The sequence below is a fragment of the Hyla sarda genome, chromosome 9 (genome assembly GCF_029499605.1).
Source record: "Hyla sarda isolate aHylSar1 chromosome 9, aHylSar1.hap1, whole genome shotgun sequence".
Lineage (NCBI taxonomy): Eukaryota > Metazoa > Chordata > Amphibia > Anura > Hylidae > Hyla > Hyla sarda.
The window spans coordinates 177,396,987-177,412,325 of NC_079197.1; the positions used below are offsets into that span (position 1 = coordinate 177,396,987).

General features: G+C 45.3%; 2 protein-coding genes across 8 annotated transcripts in view; one reads left to right on the forward strand and one right to left on the reverse strand.

Annotated features, from left to right (window-relative positions):
• Positions 1-5,602, forward strand: part of LOC130291147 (connector enhancer of kinase suppressor of ras 2-like) — a 563,764-nt gene extending 558,162 nt beyond the window's left edge. For both annotated transcript variants that reach the window (XM_056539606.1, XM_056539607.1), the window contains exon 24: positions 1,755-5,602. In XM_056539606.1, coding sequence (XP_056395581.1) covers positions 1,755-1,970 — 216 coding nt within the window. In that variant the 3' untranslated portion in view covers positions 1,971-5,602. The remainder of the gene's footprint in view (positions 1-1,754) is intronic.
• The window catches only part of LOC130291148 (uncharacterized), a 96,193-nt gene extending 81,090 nt beyond the window's left edge, over positions 1-15,103 (reverse strand). For all 6 annotated transcript variants that reach the window (XM_056539614.1, XM_056539612.1, XM_056539613.1 and 3 more), the window contains exon 1: positions 12,548-15,103. In XM_056539614.1, coding sequence (XP_056395589.1) covers positions 13,565-14,623 — 1,059 coding nt within the window. In that variant the 5' untranslated portion in view covers positions 14,624-15,103 and the 3' untranslated portion in view covers positions 12,548-13,564. The remainder of the gene's footprint in view (positions 1-12,547) is intronic.
• Positions 15,104-15,339: the final 236 nt, after the last annotated feature.

The window sequence follows — 15,339 nt, forward strand, 5'->3', positions numbered from 1 at the left end:
TACCTGTGATTTTTGTCTTTTGTGAATAAAGAAGGATATTCGGTCTCTAATCGAGCTGGAGTTTCCTTATTTCTGGGCTGACACACTGTAACAAACCTCCTCCTCATGTAATCTCCTTACTACTGGGGTGACACACTGTAACAAACCTCCTCCTCATGTAATCTCCTTACTACTGGGGTGACACACTGTAACAAACCTCCTCCTCATGTAATCTCCTTACTACTGGGGTGACACACTGTAACAAACCTCCTCCTCATGTAATCTCCTTACTACTGGGATGACACACTGTAACAAACCTCCTCCACATGTAATCTCCTTACTACTGGGGTGACACACTGTAACAAACCTCCTCCTCATGTAATCTCCTTACTACTGGGTGACACACTGTAACAAACCTCCTCCTCATGTAATCTCCTTACTACTGGGGTGACACACTGTAACAAACCTCCTCATGTAGTCTCCTTACTACTGGGGTTACACACTGTAACAAACCTCCTCCTCATGTAATTACCTTACTACTGGGGTGACACACTGTAACAAACCTCCTCCTCATGTAATCTCCTTACTACTGGGGTGACACACTGTAACAAACCACCTCCTCATGTAATCTCCTTACTACTGGGGTTACACACTGTAACAAACCTCCTCCTCATGTAATCTCCTTACTACTGGGGTGACACACTGTAACAAACCACCTCCTCATGTAATCTCCTTACTACTGGGGTGACACACTGTAACAAACCTCCTCCTCATGTAATCTCCTTACTACTGGGGTGACACACTGTAACAAACCTCCTCCTCATGTAATCTCCTTACTACTGGGGTGACACACTGTAACAAACCTCCTCCTCATGTAATCTCCTTACTACTGGGGTGACACACTGTAACAAACCTCCTCCTCATGTAATCTCCTTACTACTGGGGTGACACACTGTAACAAACCTCCTCCACATGTAATCTCCTTACTACTGGGGTGACACACTGTAACAAACCTCCTCATGTAATCTCCTTACTACTGGGGTGACACACTGTAACAAACCTCCTCCTCATGTAATCTCCTTTCTACTGGGGTGACACACTGTAAAAAAACTTCCTCCTCGTGTAATCTCCTTACTACTGGGGTGACACACTGTAACAAACCTCCTCCTCATGTAATCTCCTTACTACTGGGGTGACACACTGTAACAAACCACCTCCTCATGTAATCTCCTTACTACTGGGGTGACACACTGTAACAAACCTCCTCCTCATGTAATCTCCTTACTACTGGGGTGACACACTGTAACAAACCTCCTCCTCATGTAATCTCCTTACTATTGGGGTGACACAATGTAACAAACCTCCTCCTCATGTAATCTCCTTACTACTGGGGTGACAGGGTTTTGCTGGATGGGCGGGTGCCTCAGATGTTGGCTTACTTTAATGCTGTGGGCAGAGTGGCACCCCCATCAAGAGTGCGCTCTAGGCAGCTGCCTATTTTGCCTGTAGGCAGAGCCGTCCCTGTGCGTATACGCTACGGGTCACCTCATCCTAAACGCTTTAAAATTTGCCTCAGAAATTGCAGGACATTCTCTCAGACTTCTTATTCACATATATGAGGCAAATATTCAGCCTTATGAATCTTTTTAGGACATTTGGCCATCGCTCTCCAGCTTAGTTTTATGTTTAATATGTGAAACTATAAAAAGTTACAGAACGGTTTGTGGATTATACACAGGTCCCAAGTTTCTAAAGTTTCGTTCTTCTCGTTCCAGGCGAAGGAAGGCGACCTCTCCGTCCTCAACGCCCTCCTCGAGGACCCGGCCTTGACGGCCAAGAAGTTCAAAGACTGGAAGCAGAAAAACTTTGAGTTTTTTATTGATATTTGTGAGTACAGCGGAACCCTGAAACCTCAGAACGGTGCCTCCGACCTCGCCGCGCCGGCGGCCCAGATCTCGCACACCCATTCCTTCATTGAAACGCACGTCTGACCGGCGGGGAGGAGCACCACCCAAGAACGTCCCCTAACACCCCGCCAGGAGCCTCCAATGGCTTGTGACCTGTGAGAAGCACTGTAATATTTGTACATAATGTAATCAATTGGATTGTAAATAGACTGGATACGAGAATAGCGCCACCAGATGCCTATGACATTGCATGACCGAGCAGAATTCTTCTTCTTCTTTTATGGATTCTCTTTGCTTTGCTGTATGTATCAGGGTCGGCATCCACACTGAATTGTCAGGAGCTCCCGGGATACCCAGGTAACTGCGCCAGTGGCGTTCAGTGCACAAAATGGCGGCATCCAAGGAGCGTCCTCTGTGTACATCTATAAGGTGACAACCTCCGAGCCATTCTGTATACATAGATAAGACGTCCACCCAGGACTCCCTATCTATGTATAGAAGTGATCCCATCGATCAGATTACATTTTTTTCCCGTCTTTCATACATGAGCAGCGAAACGGATTTAGCGTCCTGGTCGCCGCCATCCATTGTTATACACATTTATTTTTACTATTTCTCCTGGGAGCAGAGGGAGAGGTTCCAGGCTGCACACGAGTATACGGCTCAGCCTCTTAGTGCCTTAAGATGTACATTGTGCATCCTGCAGACGGCGGATTTTCTTGCACGAAAGCTCGAGACGCGAAACCGCCGAGCGACGGGAGCTTGGGGACCTTGTCATCGGTTTACGGGATGCTTCAGCTTAAGGTGGACTTGTCCTTGCAGGATGAACGCTCTCACCACTGTGATTCTTGTGCCACTAGCCTGTGACTTTATCTACCACACTTGTCTATGGACTGAAGGTGAAACGCGATGGGTCAGGAAAAAAAAACAAAAAAACATGGAGGAGGAGTAGGAGGCCGACTATGGACTGAGTGTGTAAAACAGAGAGTAAGTCGTGTCCACCGCGAGGTGAATCCAATGTATGTGAAACGTCAGATAGAGAAATCCAATATGTCCACGGACAGCGAGCGCCGGGTTCTTCCAGCTTCTGTTAAATCTGATGCTTGTGGTCAAGGTTTGTCTCTTGTTTACCGTCACCGCTCTTTGTCGCATAAATTACTTTCAGGGACGCCTCTTAATACTGTCGCCACAGTCCGGTGGGGAAAATATACACACCGTACACGCGCTTTACACAGGACTGGGAGGGAAGGGTTAGGGTGCGTTCACACTGAGGAATAGGAGAGGAATCCTCGCGTAAAAATTCCAGCGTGGAATTTACAGGGTTTTTTCACACAAAATTTGCGCAAAAATTGCACGGAATTAATGGAGATTTTTCACGCGGAATATTTTTTTACTGGACTACAACCACCAATTGGAATTTCCCTTTTTTATTTATTTATTTCTTCGTGCTGAATTTCCACGCGGAAACGATTTCAATTAGAAATTTTTTTTACCAATGACTTCAATGGACTTCTGCTCGCGTATTCCGCAAGAGGAATGAACACGTTTTTTCTTCTAGCGGAATGGAATTCTGCGAGCGGAATTTACGCAGGGTGAACAGTGCAGAAGTAAAATACATTGAAGTCAATGGCAAAGCAGGTGTTAATTATTTCTAAGCGGAGAATTCAAGAGGAGTTACTCAGTGTGAACGCACCCTTAAACGGACTGATCCCATATTCTACTATTCCTTAAAGGGGTACTCCGCTGCTAGACATCTTATCCCCTATACGATGTCTGATCGCGGGGATCCGACACGCCCTCTCCCATAGACCTAATTGGAGGGGGCGTGGTGTGACATCACGAGGGGGCGTGGCCGTGACATCACGATCACGGCCTCCGGCCCAGAGCATTCTGAACAAAATGTTCAGAACGCTGGGGCACCGGAGTACCCCTTTAATGGCGGACAAATGTTACAAATCTGTCTAAAAGCAAAACTGTCTCTGTTGCCCATAGCAACCAATCACATTACAGCTTTAATTTCGCCAGAACATATTTAGGAAACGAAACTTTTTTCTTTTAAGGGTAGGGTCAGGCGAGCCCCCTATCTGTGAAACACGCTGTTAGGCGCGCACACACACAGGGATCTGCGTGACTGTAGTAAACTGCGCACGCGTGCGTGCGCAGTTTACTACAGTCGCGCAGATCCCTGTATGTGCGCTCCTAGCAGCGGATTGCTGCTACCAGTGGGCACAGACGAGGGGCTCGCCTTAGGGTCGGTTACGCATGACCCTACCCTTAAGCTGCCTTTGTTGCCTATAGCAACCACTCAGAACTCAGTTTTCATTTCTTGATCAGTGCTCACAAAAATGAAAGCTGCGCTGTGATTGGTCGCAAAGGGCAACAAAGACAGTTTTGAACAATGAGACCCAGTCTTGTTGCCCATAGCAACCAATCAGAGTTTAGTTTCACTTTCATGAATCTATTCAGGCAAAATGAAAGTTGCAATGCGATTGGTTGCTGGGCAGCTTTCATTTCTTAATCTAGATAGCCGCACCGTGATTGGTTGCTATAGGCAACAAAGGCAGAGCCTCATTTATCAAAACTGAAAAAAGAAGACGCTGTCTTTGTTGCCCATAGCAACCAATCAGGTCTCAGTTTTCATTTCTTGATCTACTCTGGCAATATCAAAGCCGTGCTGTTGCTATGGGCAACAAAGACAGGTATATATCAAGTATGGTGCACCTGACCGGCCCTGTTATTCTGCTGATCTGCAGTGACCCCAGAGTTTTATCTACACTCATATTACATCAATGACCCGCAGGCAGCGCCGGGTCAGGTGATCGCGTCATGGCAGCATCACGTGTAAACTGGATACAGAGGGAAATCGTCAACGTATCTTCCCAGTGTTCTGCTTCCAGATGGAGCACTACTCATCCAAAGCGACAATCTCAGGTTACCCCCTCCGGTCGGTCTTCATTTCCTATATTTGTTACAATGTATTCCTGAATTTTAAAGGCGGAAGGTTTTCGGAGCTGCACGCTAATGGCGATTAAAGGGGTGTCCCAAAGGAACATTTCTAAAATGACGTCATTATTAAATACAATTTACATATTGCAGAATGCCAAACATGGCTGCCATGTCACAACATACCGGTGTTCTCATCTATGTTTAAGGGGTTCTCTGACAATGAAACCTACCTAATAAATGAACAAAATCATATATTTGATCAATAAAGTTATTTTAAGTCCTCTCTACTTTCCTTTTGCTTCTGACACAAACTGTCTGTTCCGTTATCCTTATTCACCCAACTTCCTGTCTATTGAACATCCTGTAACAGACTTCCTGTTTGAAGGATTTCCTGTAACAGATTTCATGTCTAGCCGGGAATTGAGCCAACTCTATGTCCCTTCCACTATGTGGGAGGAGTTAGGGTTGGCTAAATTCCCAGCTTGAGTGTCCTGCCCAGACACTAAGTTTGGCTAATGAAGACAATAGAGCAGACAGTTGGCATCAGAAGCAGGAGGAACGCATAAAAGACCACAAAAAGGTAATAAAACTACTTAATATGTGAACATATATTGGGTATATAAAGTTATTTTACTCCTATTCTGTGGTCTTCTGCTTCTGACAAACTATCTGCTCTGTTGTCTTCATTCACCCAACTTCCTGGCTATTGCACATCCTGTAACAAACTTCCTGTCTGGAGGTCTTCCTGTAACGTACTTCATGTCTGGTCAGGACACTATAGCCAGGAATTTAGCCAACTCTTTCTCCCTCCCACTATGTGGGAGAAGTGAGGGTTGGCTAAATTCCCCGCTAGAGTGTCTTGACCAGACAGTAAGTTGGGCTAATGAAGACAATAGAGCACACAGTTTGCATCAGAAGCAAGAGGAAAGCATGAAAAGCCACAGAAAGGGAGTCAAACAACTTTAATATATGAACTTATAGTGGGTAAATTTATTTAAATTCCCTTTCTGTGGTCTTTCATGCTTTCCTTCTGCTTTGGGACACACTGTCTGCTCTGTTGTCTTCATTAGCCCATTATCCTTTCTGGTTGACATCCTGTAATAGACTCCCTGTCTAGTGTACATACTGTACCAGACAGCCTATCTAGTTAGGGCACTCTAGTCAGGAACTGAGCCAACTCTATATCCCACTATGATAAAGGAGTTAAGAGTTGGATGAATTCCTAGCTACAGTGACCAGACAGGAAGTTAGGCTACTGAAAACAACAAAGACAGTTTGTATCAGAAGGAAAGCATGAACGACCTCAGAAAGGGAGTCAAACTCGATGAGCATATATACTGGTAAATAAAGTTATTTTACTCCTATTCTGTGGTCTTTCATGCTTTCCTTCTGTTTCTGATACAAACTATCTGATCTGTTGTCTTCATTAGCCCAACTTCCTGTCTTGTGTACAGCCTTTAACAGACTTCATATCTAGTCAGGAACTCAGCCAACTCTCTCACTATGTAGGAGTTAGAGTTGGCTGAATTCCCGTCTAGAGTGTCCTGACCAGACAGGAAGTTGGGCTAATGAAGACAACAGAATGAAAATCATAAAAGGCAGCATAAGAAAAGCATAAAAGACCACAGAAATGGAGCAAAATAACTTTATTTACCAACAAATGTTCATTTATTAGACAGTTTATCCTCGGACAAACCCATTAAGCATCACTGTGGTCATGTGATATTATCATGTGGCCACATGGGACCAGATTGCACTTATCAGGTGGAGGACAAGTCTCACTGAAACGCGGAGGAGACTGCAGTCGCATGGTTGTGTCACATGGCCACCTGTGTGCAAATGGTGCAGAAGTGAATGCTGGTGTTTGTGCCTAAAGGCGCAGCGTCCCTGTAAATCAGAGGGTAAAGCCTCATAGTATCCAGTGTAGATGTATAGCAGTAAAGCGGATGAATATACGTAGGTTCCTCCCTTTCTGCACTGAGCGGCTCCATTAGTCCCCGGTCACTGTGTATATGGAGCCCCCCCCCCCCCCCCTGAACAGATCACTGTGATTCCCCCCGCTGTTCTCAGGGGACTGACTCCTCCACCACGACCTTTACTGACCCCTCAACCACGACCTTTACTGTCACCTCAACCACGACCTTTACTGTCCCCTCAACCACGGCCTTTACTGACCCCACAACCACGGCCTTTACTGACCCCACAACCACGGCCTTTACTGACCCCACAACCACGGCCTTTACTGATCCCACAACCACGACCTTTACTCTCCCCTCAACCACCACCTTTACTCTCCCCTCGACCCCGACCTTTACTGTCCCCTCAACCACGGCTTTTACTGACCCCTCAACCACGGCTTTTACTGACCCCTCAACCACGACCTTTACTGACCCCTCGACCACGCCCTTTACTGACCCCTCGACCACGCCCTTTACTGACCCCTCGACCACGGCCTTTACTGACCCCTCGACCATGGCCTTTACTGAACCCTCAACCACGACCTTTACTGAACCCTCACCACGACCTTTACTGAACCCTCAACCACGACCTTTACTGACCCCTCAAACACGACCTTTACTGACCCCTCCGTTTCACTGCGATCCTATGAGTCACTGTGATCGAACTTTGCTCCTATGGGGAAGTTGTCACTGATATTATTGCATGTTTGTCCTTAAAAGAACTGACCCCCATCCCCCTAAACATGTAAACCTCCCGCTTGCCGAGTCCTGGGCTCCTGGTCGTTGTGGCCCCTGGTCCTGGGTGAGAAATAAAGATGAGAGAAATGCAGATTATAATTGGCCATAAGGCTCCCGGTGATTGACGCCACTGGAAACTGCTGGGGCCAACACCGCGCCGTCACTTTAAGAGGATTTCCACCCAAAATTAGAAAAGACCATAAGTGGGAGAATCAGAAGTAATGGGTGCATTCACATTGTGCAGTAAAAACTGGATGTTAGGGTGTTTACCCCAACCAGTGTGTCTCCAGCTGTTGCAAAAATGTACAGACCATTATCTTCCAACAGGGATTCCACCGTCCCGTTCACACTGTGGGATTTCTGTGGGGGAATTGCAGATGGAGTCTCATTGAGCTCAATGGGGCTTTACATTTCGTCAGAATTTTGTGTTTTAAGCACACAGAAATTCCGCAAAAATTCCGCTAAGCTTTGCAGGACGGTATTTGAGCAGAATTTGCAGAATTTCTGCCGTGTGAACAAAGCCTAAGGGTACCTTCACACATGCGGATTACCAGCGTAATTTCCGCAGCGTATTTGCTGCAAAAAATCTTCAGCGGATTTTGCTACCATTAACTTCAATAGGTCAGCAGAAAATCTGCTATAGAGGTAGATTTGCAGATTTTCCTTCGGACCCATTGAGGTCAATGGTAGCAAAATCCGCGGCAGATTTTCTGCAGCAAATATGCTGCGGACATTCCGCAGGTAATCCGCCCGTGTGAATGCACCTTTAGGCTTTGTTCACACAGTTTTTTTTAATGTTTTTGTTGTATTAAGTAATGCAGCAAACAATTTACTAGAAAATTTGTATGCATTTTACTCCCCAGTCCCATGATGCTGTTTTGGCCACTGTGATTTTTTATTTTATTTATTTTTTTAAAGAAACAACTTTTAACCATAAAAACATCTTCAAATGCGTTTAGGCTGCAGTTCAAAACACAACAAAAATGCAAAAAAATTCAAAATAAATGCACTGTTTGAACCCAGCCCAACAGGTGCGTCAGGTAAAACACACGGCCAATCATCGTAATGCAAAACCGCGGCAAATTGTGAAAAAAAAAAAAACATATGCGGAAAATCTAAGTTTTTTTTAATTGATGATCATGTGTAAAATGGCAAATAATCGCACAATTTTTGCACTAGCTGCAGATGTTTTGCTGGGAGTTGTAGTTCTGCAACAGCTGGAGGTACACTGGTTGGGAAACTCTGAATCAGGGCATGTTAAAAAATTTGTGGAAAGTCCACCCGGAAAACATGAAGACGGACATTCTGCTAATTTGCATGTTCTGCCGAGGCTAGGACCGCTTTGAAATGCGCCGTCTCCATAGACAGCAATGCATTTTCAAGCGGAATCTGCAGCCATACTGAACATGTACATTGTTTTTGCAGACAGCAGCAGCTGTTTCCGCCATGGAAATTCCTCTTTATGCATTGAATTTAATGGGACTCTGCTGCAGTGGAATTTCCAAGCGGAATATTTCCGCAGTGTGAACATAGCCTTAGAATCAGACTGTCAGAATTTATTCCCTGATGAGGTCAACTTGCCAGGTTTAATAGTCTTTTGCACCTAAAAGCGCTATCTAGGAGAAGAAAAACAGCGCCACACACTTTCTCAGGTTATGTGTGGTATAACATCTGAGCTTCAAAGGGAACTGAGCTGCAATACCACAGACAAACTGAAGATAAGAGTGGCACTGTTTGTGGGGGGAAGGCAGCAATGTTTTTCTTATCCTGAGGCACTATTGTGCCTCCAGCTGTTGCAAAACTACAACTCCCAGCATGCCCGGACAGCCGACGGCTGTCCGGGCATGCTGGGAGTTGTAGTTTTGCAACAGCTGGAGCCTTGGGAAACACTGAACTGGATGCACAATGGTAAAGAACGATCTCGCTGTAATGTCTGATTTCCTAACATTCACTTATGGTCAGGTTTTTTGTTGGAAATCCTTTAAAGGGGTACTCCACTGGAAAACTTTTACATTTTTTTTTATTATTATTTTTAAATCAACTGGTGCCAGAAAGTTAAACAGATTTGTAAATTACTTCTATTAAAAAATCTTAACCCTTCCAGTACATATCTGCTGTATGTTCCACAGGAAGTTCTTTTCTTTTTACATTTATTTTCTGTCTGACCACAGTGCTCTCTGCTGACACCTCTGTCCATGTCAGGAACTGTCCAGAGCAGAAGCCAATCCCCATAGCAAACCTCTCCTGCTCCGGACAGTTCCTGACATGAACAGAGGTGTCAGCAGAGAGCACTGTGGTCAGACAGAAAAGAAATTTTGAAAGAAAAGAACTTCCTGTGGAGCATACAGCAGCTGATAAGTACTGGAAGGATTAAGATTTTTTTCAATAGAAGTAATTTACAAATCTGTTTCATTTTCTGGCACCAGTTAATTAAAATTATTATTAATTATAATTTTTTTTTTTTTACAGGAGAGTACCCCTTTAAGGGTGCGTTCACACGCTATTTGTTTTTGCGGGTTTTCCGCTGCGTATTTGAAAGGGGGCGGGCTCTTCTCGGCTGTCCACAGCAGATTTTCCACGGAGGAATTTACGCTGCGGAAAATCCGCCACAAGCACCATTTGAAGTCAGCAGGGACTGCGGCGGATTTTCCGCAGCGTAAATTCCGCCGCGAAAAATCTGCTACGGACAGCCGAGAAGAGCCCGCCCACTTTCAAATACGCAGCGGAAAACCGGCAAAAACAAATAGCGTGTGAACGCACCCTAATGTGACAATCGACCTGCGCAACACTAGGACAGCGACGGTCACCCATTGCTGTAGGCCGCCATTGCCCCCGACTACTGCCGCATTACCTGAACACTATGGCGCTGGTTACATGAGGGGATGCGAAGATGTAGCCCGATACCCTCGGAGTGACCAGGGCCCCTCAATAATAAGTAATGGACGGAGTCACCCAAAACCAGGGGGCGCCGTCTGGACGCCCAGAGTCAGCGAGGACTGTAAATATCTCCTTTCAATTTGTTACCTATATAAACCTATAAATATATATATATATAAATACATAGATCTATATATATAGGCACATATATAACGGAATATTTTTTATAAAAAGGATTTAACTTGGTGTTACGTGGGAGGAGACGAATACTGACGTACGGGATCTGGCGACTTATAGCAATTATTTATTGTTCTCTATGTAGGAAGATACAAAACAATATTATATATAAAAAAAATAATACAGAAACATTTTGTTATCGGAATCAATAATAAAAATGGTTTTGCAAAACTCAAGACATTGCGACGGAGCTGCACTGAGACTTTATTCTCCTGTCAATGTCCATCCGTGTAACCGCGCCAAATATACAGACGAGGGAGACGCAGACACAACCCGCCCAAGGCCGCTGATACATTGTCGCCATTGGCCTATGTATCACTTCATCCAATCACAGAGAGGAAAAAGATGTGACCTACTGTACAATGTGTTCACTGCCGGACATTATAAGTGTATTACGATATAACTGGATCCATAAGACCTTCCGAATACTGATACATTGTATATAGCTCGTCCTGCTCTCAGCTGAGTATATACAATTGTATCCAGTCTAGACAATGCTCTGTGAGCTAAACATCCAGGACCCCAGACTGATACATTGTACATAGATCCTCCTGCTCTCAGCTGAGAAGTGATACAATTGTATCCAGTCTAGACAATGCTCTGTGAGCTAAACATCCTGGACCCCAGACTGATACATTGTACATAGCTAGTCCTGCTCTCAGCTGAGAAGTGATACAATTGTATCCAGTCTAGACAATGCTCTATGAGCTAAACATCCTGGACTCCAGACTGATACATTGTACATAGCTAGTCCTGCTCTCAGCTGAGAAGTGATACAATTGTATCCAGTCTAGACAATGCTCTATGAGCTAAACATCCTGGACTCCAGACTGATACATTGTACATAGCTCGTCCTGCTCTCAGCGGAGAAGTGATACAATTGTATCCAGTCTAGACAATGCTCTGCGAGCTAAACATCCTGGACTCCAGACTGATACATTGTACATAGCTCGTCCTGCTCTCAGCGGAGAAGTGATACAATTGTATCCAGTCTAGACAATGCTCTGTGAGCTAAACACCCCGGACCCCAGACTGATACATTGTACATAGCTCGTCCTGCTCTCAGCTGAGAAGTGATACAATTGTATCCAGTCTAGACAATGCTCTGTGAGCTAAACGGCCTGGACTCCTCACCTCACTGAGGATTGCGCAGACTGGATACATAGTAACAACAAATCAGGTATGAGTATTATAAAGGGGCTGTTCTAGAATGGGAACTTATAAGTGTTTGATTGGGGGGGTGATCACTGGGACCCCCACCGGCCATAAGAACAGGGGTCCTGGAGTGCCCTGTTTAAATGGAGCTCTTTGGGACTATCATAGAAAGCTGGGTACACCCCTCCACCAACCTCAGCAGCCCCATAAGTTATTAGATTACAGCTCCATTCCAACATGCATTCAGGACCCCCACATTATTGGTAGTGGGGCCCAGTGGTTGGACCCCCAATGATCAGACCCCGATGTGACTGTGGATACAGGATCCCCCTTTATATCAGGATCGGTTATCAAAATGTAGACAAGAATGGTTTAGTTCCAGAACGATCAATTATATCAGTGTTTCCCAACCAGGGTGCCTCCAGCTGTATCAAAACTACAACTCCCAGCATGCCCGGAGAGCCAAAGGCTGTCCGGGCATGCTGGGAGTTTTAGTTTTGCCACAGCTGGAGGCACCCTGGTTGGGAAACACTGTTAGCTGAAAAGAGTTTACCCAGCTTCCCTAGACTTCTGAATGGCAAATCTGCCAGGTTGTGTGCTGCCACAGCCCCTGTCCTGGGTGCCCAATCATTCAGAAGACCATCCCCTGCAGAAGCCTTATCAGTTATCACCCAGCTTTCCCAGAAGCAGATAGACAGCAGGATGTTGCAGAAAAGAATTGTTTCCAATTTATTGTTTCTTTACACTTACATGCTCAGTGACCTCTCGCTGCACGGTAGAAGTCGGTGTTGCCGTACGGTTCTGGTGATGGTTTTGGTAAATGATATTCATGGCTGCACTGTGGACGGGAACAGATGACACTATATACAATGGAGAAAATAAATGCATTTCTTATCCTTCAGTCACCTTCAGAGCTGCACTCACTATTCTGCCGTTCCATCATGTATTGTCCTCCAGAGCTGCACTCACTATTCTGCTGTTCCATCATGTATTGTCCTCCAGTAACCTCCTGAGCTGCAATCACTATTCTGCCGTTCCATCATGTCTTATCCTCCAGAGCTGCACTCACTATTCTGCGGTTACATCATGTATTGTCCTCCAGTAACCTCCTGAGCTACACTCACTAATCTGCTGTTATATCATTTTATCCTCCAGTCACTTCCAGAGCTGCACTCACTTTTCTGCTGTTACATTATGTCTTTTCCTCCAGAGCTGCACTCTTTATTCTGCTGTTACATCAGGTCTTGTCCCCCAGTGGCCTCCAGAGCTGCACTCACTATTCTGCTGTTACATCAGGTCTTATCCTCCAGAGCTGCACTCACTATTCTACTGTTACAGCAGGTCTTATCCTCCAGAGCTGCACTCACTATTCTGCTGTTACATCAGGTCTTATCCTCCAGAGCTGCACTCACTATTCTGCTATTACATGAGGTCTTATCCTCCAGAGCTGCACTCACTATTCTGTTGTTTCATCAGGTCTTATCCTCCAGAGCTGCACTCATTATTCTACTCTTACATCAGGTCTTATCCTCCAGAGCTGCACTCACTATTCTGCTGTTCCATCAGGTCTTATCCTCCAGAGCTGAAATTGACCTGCGACATTCCACATTGTCAGCTGAACAGTTCTTCTCCACTAGAATTATTGCTGCCTTAAGAGTCCTATGGTAAGTGATAGTGAAGAGGATTATGATTGCAGCTCTGGGGGTGACTGGAGATGTGATGATTTCTCATCACTATGAGATTCTGTACAGTCACTTAGCAGGTGGATCAATGAGATGTGAGGACGTGAACTCTGAGAGGTGGCAGATGAGCAGAAGAATTGTGAATGCAGCTCTGGAGGTGACTCCATGACATCAATGTGAGATCATAAAGCCTGAGTGCTGATGGAAGACCAGCAGAATAGTGAATGCAGCTCTGGAGGTGACGACATGACATTGATGTGAGATCATAAAACCTGAGTGCTGGTGGAAGACCAGCAGAATAGTGAATGCAGCTCTGGAGGTGACGACAGGACATTGATGTGAGATCATAACGCCTGAGTGCTGGTGGAAGACCAGCAGAATAGTGAATGCAGCTCTGGAGGTGACGACATGACATCAATGTGAGATCATAAAGCCTGAGTGTTGATGGAAGACCAGCAGAATAGTGAATGCAGCTCTGGAGGTGACGACATGACATTGATGTGAGATCATAAAGCCTGAGTGCTGGTGGAAGACCAGCAGAATAGTGAATGCAGCTCTGGAGGTGACGACATGACATTGATGTGAGATCATAAAGCCTGAGTGCTGGTGGAAGACCAGCAGAATAGTGAATGCAGCTCTGGAGGTGACTCCATGACATTAATGTGAGATCATAAAGCCTGAGTGCTGGTGGAAGACCAGCAGAATAGTGAATGCAGCTCTGGAGGTGACGACAGGACATTGATGTGAGATCATAAAGCCTGAGTGCTGGTGGAAGACCAGCAGAATAGTGAATGCAGCTCTGGAGGTGACGACATGACCTTAATGTGAGATCATAAAGCCTGAGTGCTGGTGGAAGACCAGCAGAATAGTGAATGCAGCTCTGGAGGTGACAACATGACATTGATGTGAGATCATAAAGCCTGAGTGCTGGTGGAAGACCAGCAGAATAGTGAATGCAGCTCTGGAGGTGACTCCATGACATTAATGTGAGATCATAAAGCCTGAGTGCTGGTGGAAGACCAGCAGAATAGTGAATGCAGCTCTGGAGGTGACGACAGGACATTGATGTGAGATCATAAAGCCTGAGTGCTGGTGGAAGACCAGCAGAATAGTGAATGCAGCTCTGGAGGTGACGACAGGACATTGATGTGAGATCATAAAGCCTGAGTGCTGGTGGAAGACCAGCAGAATAGTGAATGCAGCTCTGGAGGTGACAACATGACCTTAATGTGAGATCATAAAGCCTGAGTGCTGGTGGAAGACCAGCAGAATAATGAATGCAGCTCTGGAAGCTGCTGGAGTATAAGAAATGATGTATTATAGAAATTGGTATTTACAAAGTAACACATACAGAGATTTCTTCCGCACTGTGTATAACACCAAGCTGCAGCAGGGGGCGCCTCAGAGCACAATGACGGACATGTCCGGGGGTCCAGCCCTGACCACTACTGACTGGAGATAGAGAATATGCCAAGACTCGGCCTTAGGACACCCAACAATGCAGCAATGTAGCCTCCCCCACAGGACCAGGGCGATGGGCCCCCAAATGCACTAACACAGTGATTCCCAACCAGGGTGCCTCCAGCTGTGGCCAAACTACAACTCCCAGCATGCCCGGACAGCCGAAGGCTGTCCGGGCATGCTGAGAGTTGTAGTTTGGCCACAGCTGGAGGCACCCTGGTTGGGAAACACTGCACTAACACAACTAATATATATATTTATATATTTAAATATATATAAATAAATATTGAAATAAATGTATGTATATATATTAAAATATATATATATATATATATATATATATATATATGCACACACACACATATAAATATTAAAATATATATATATATATATATATAT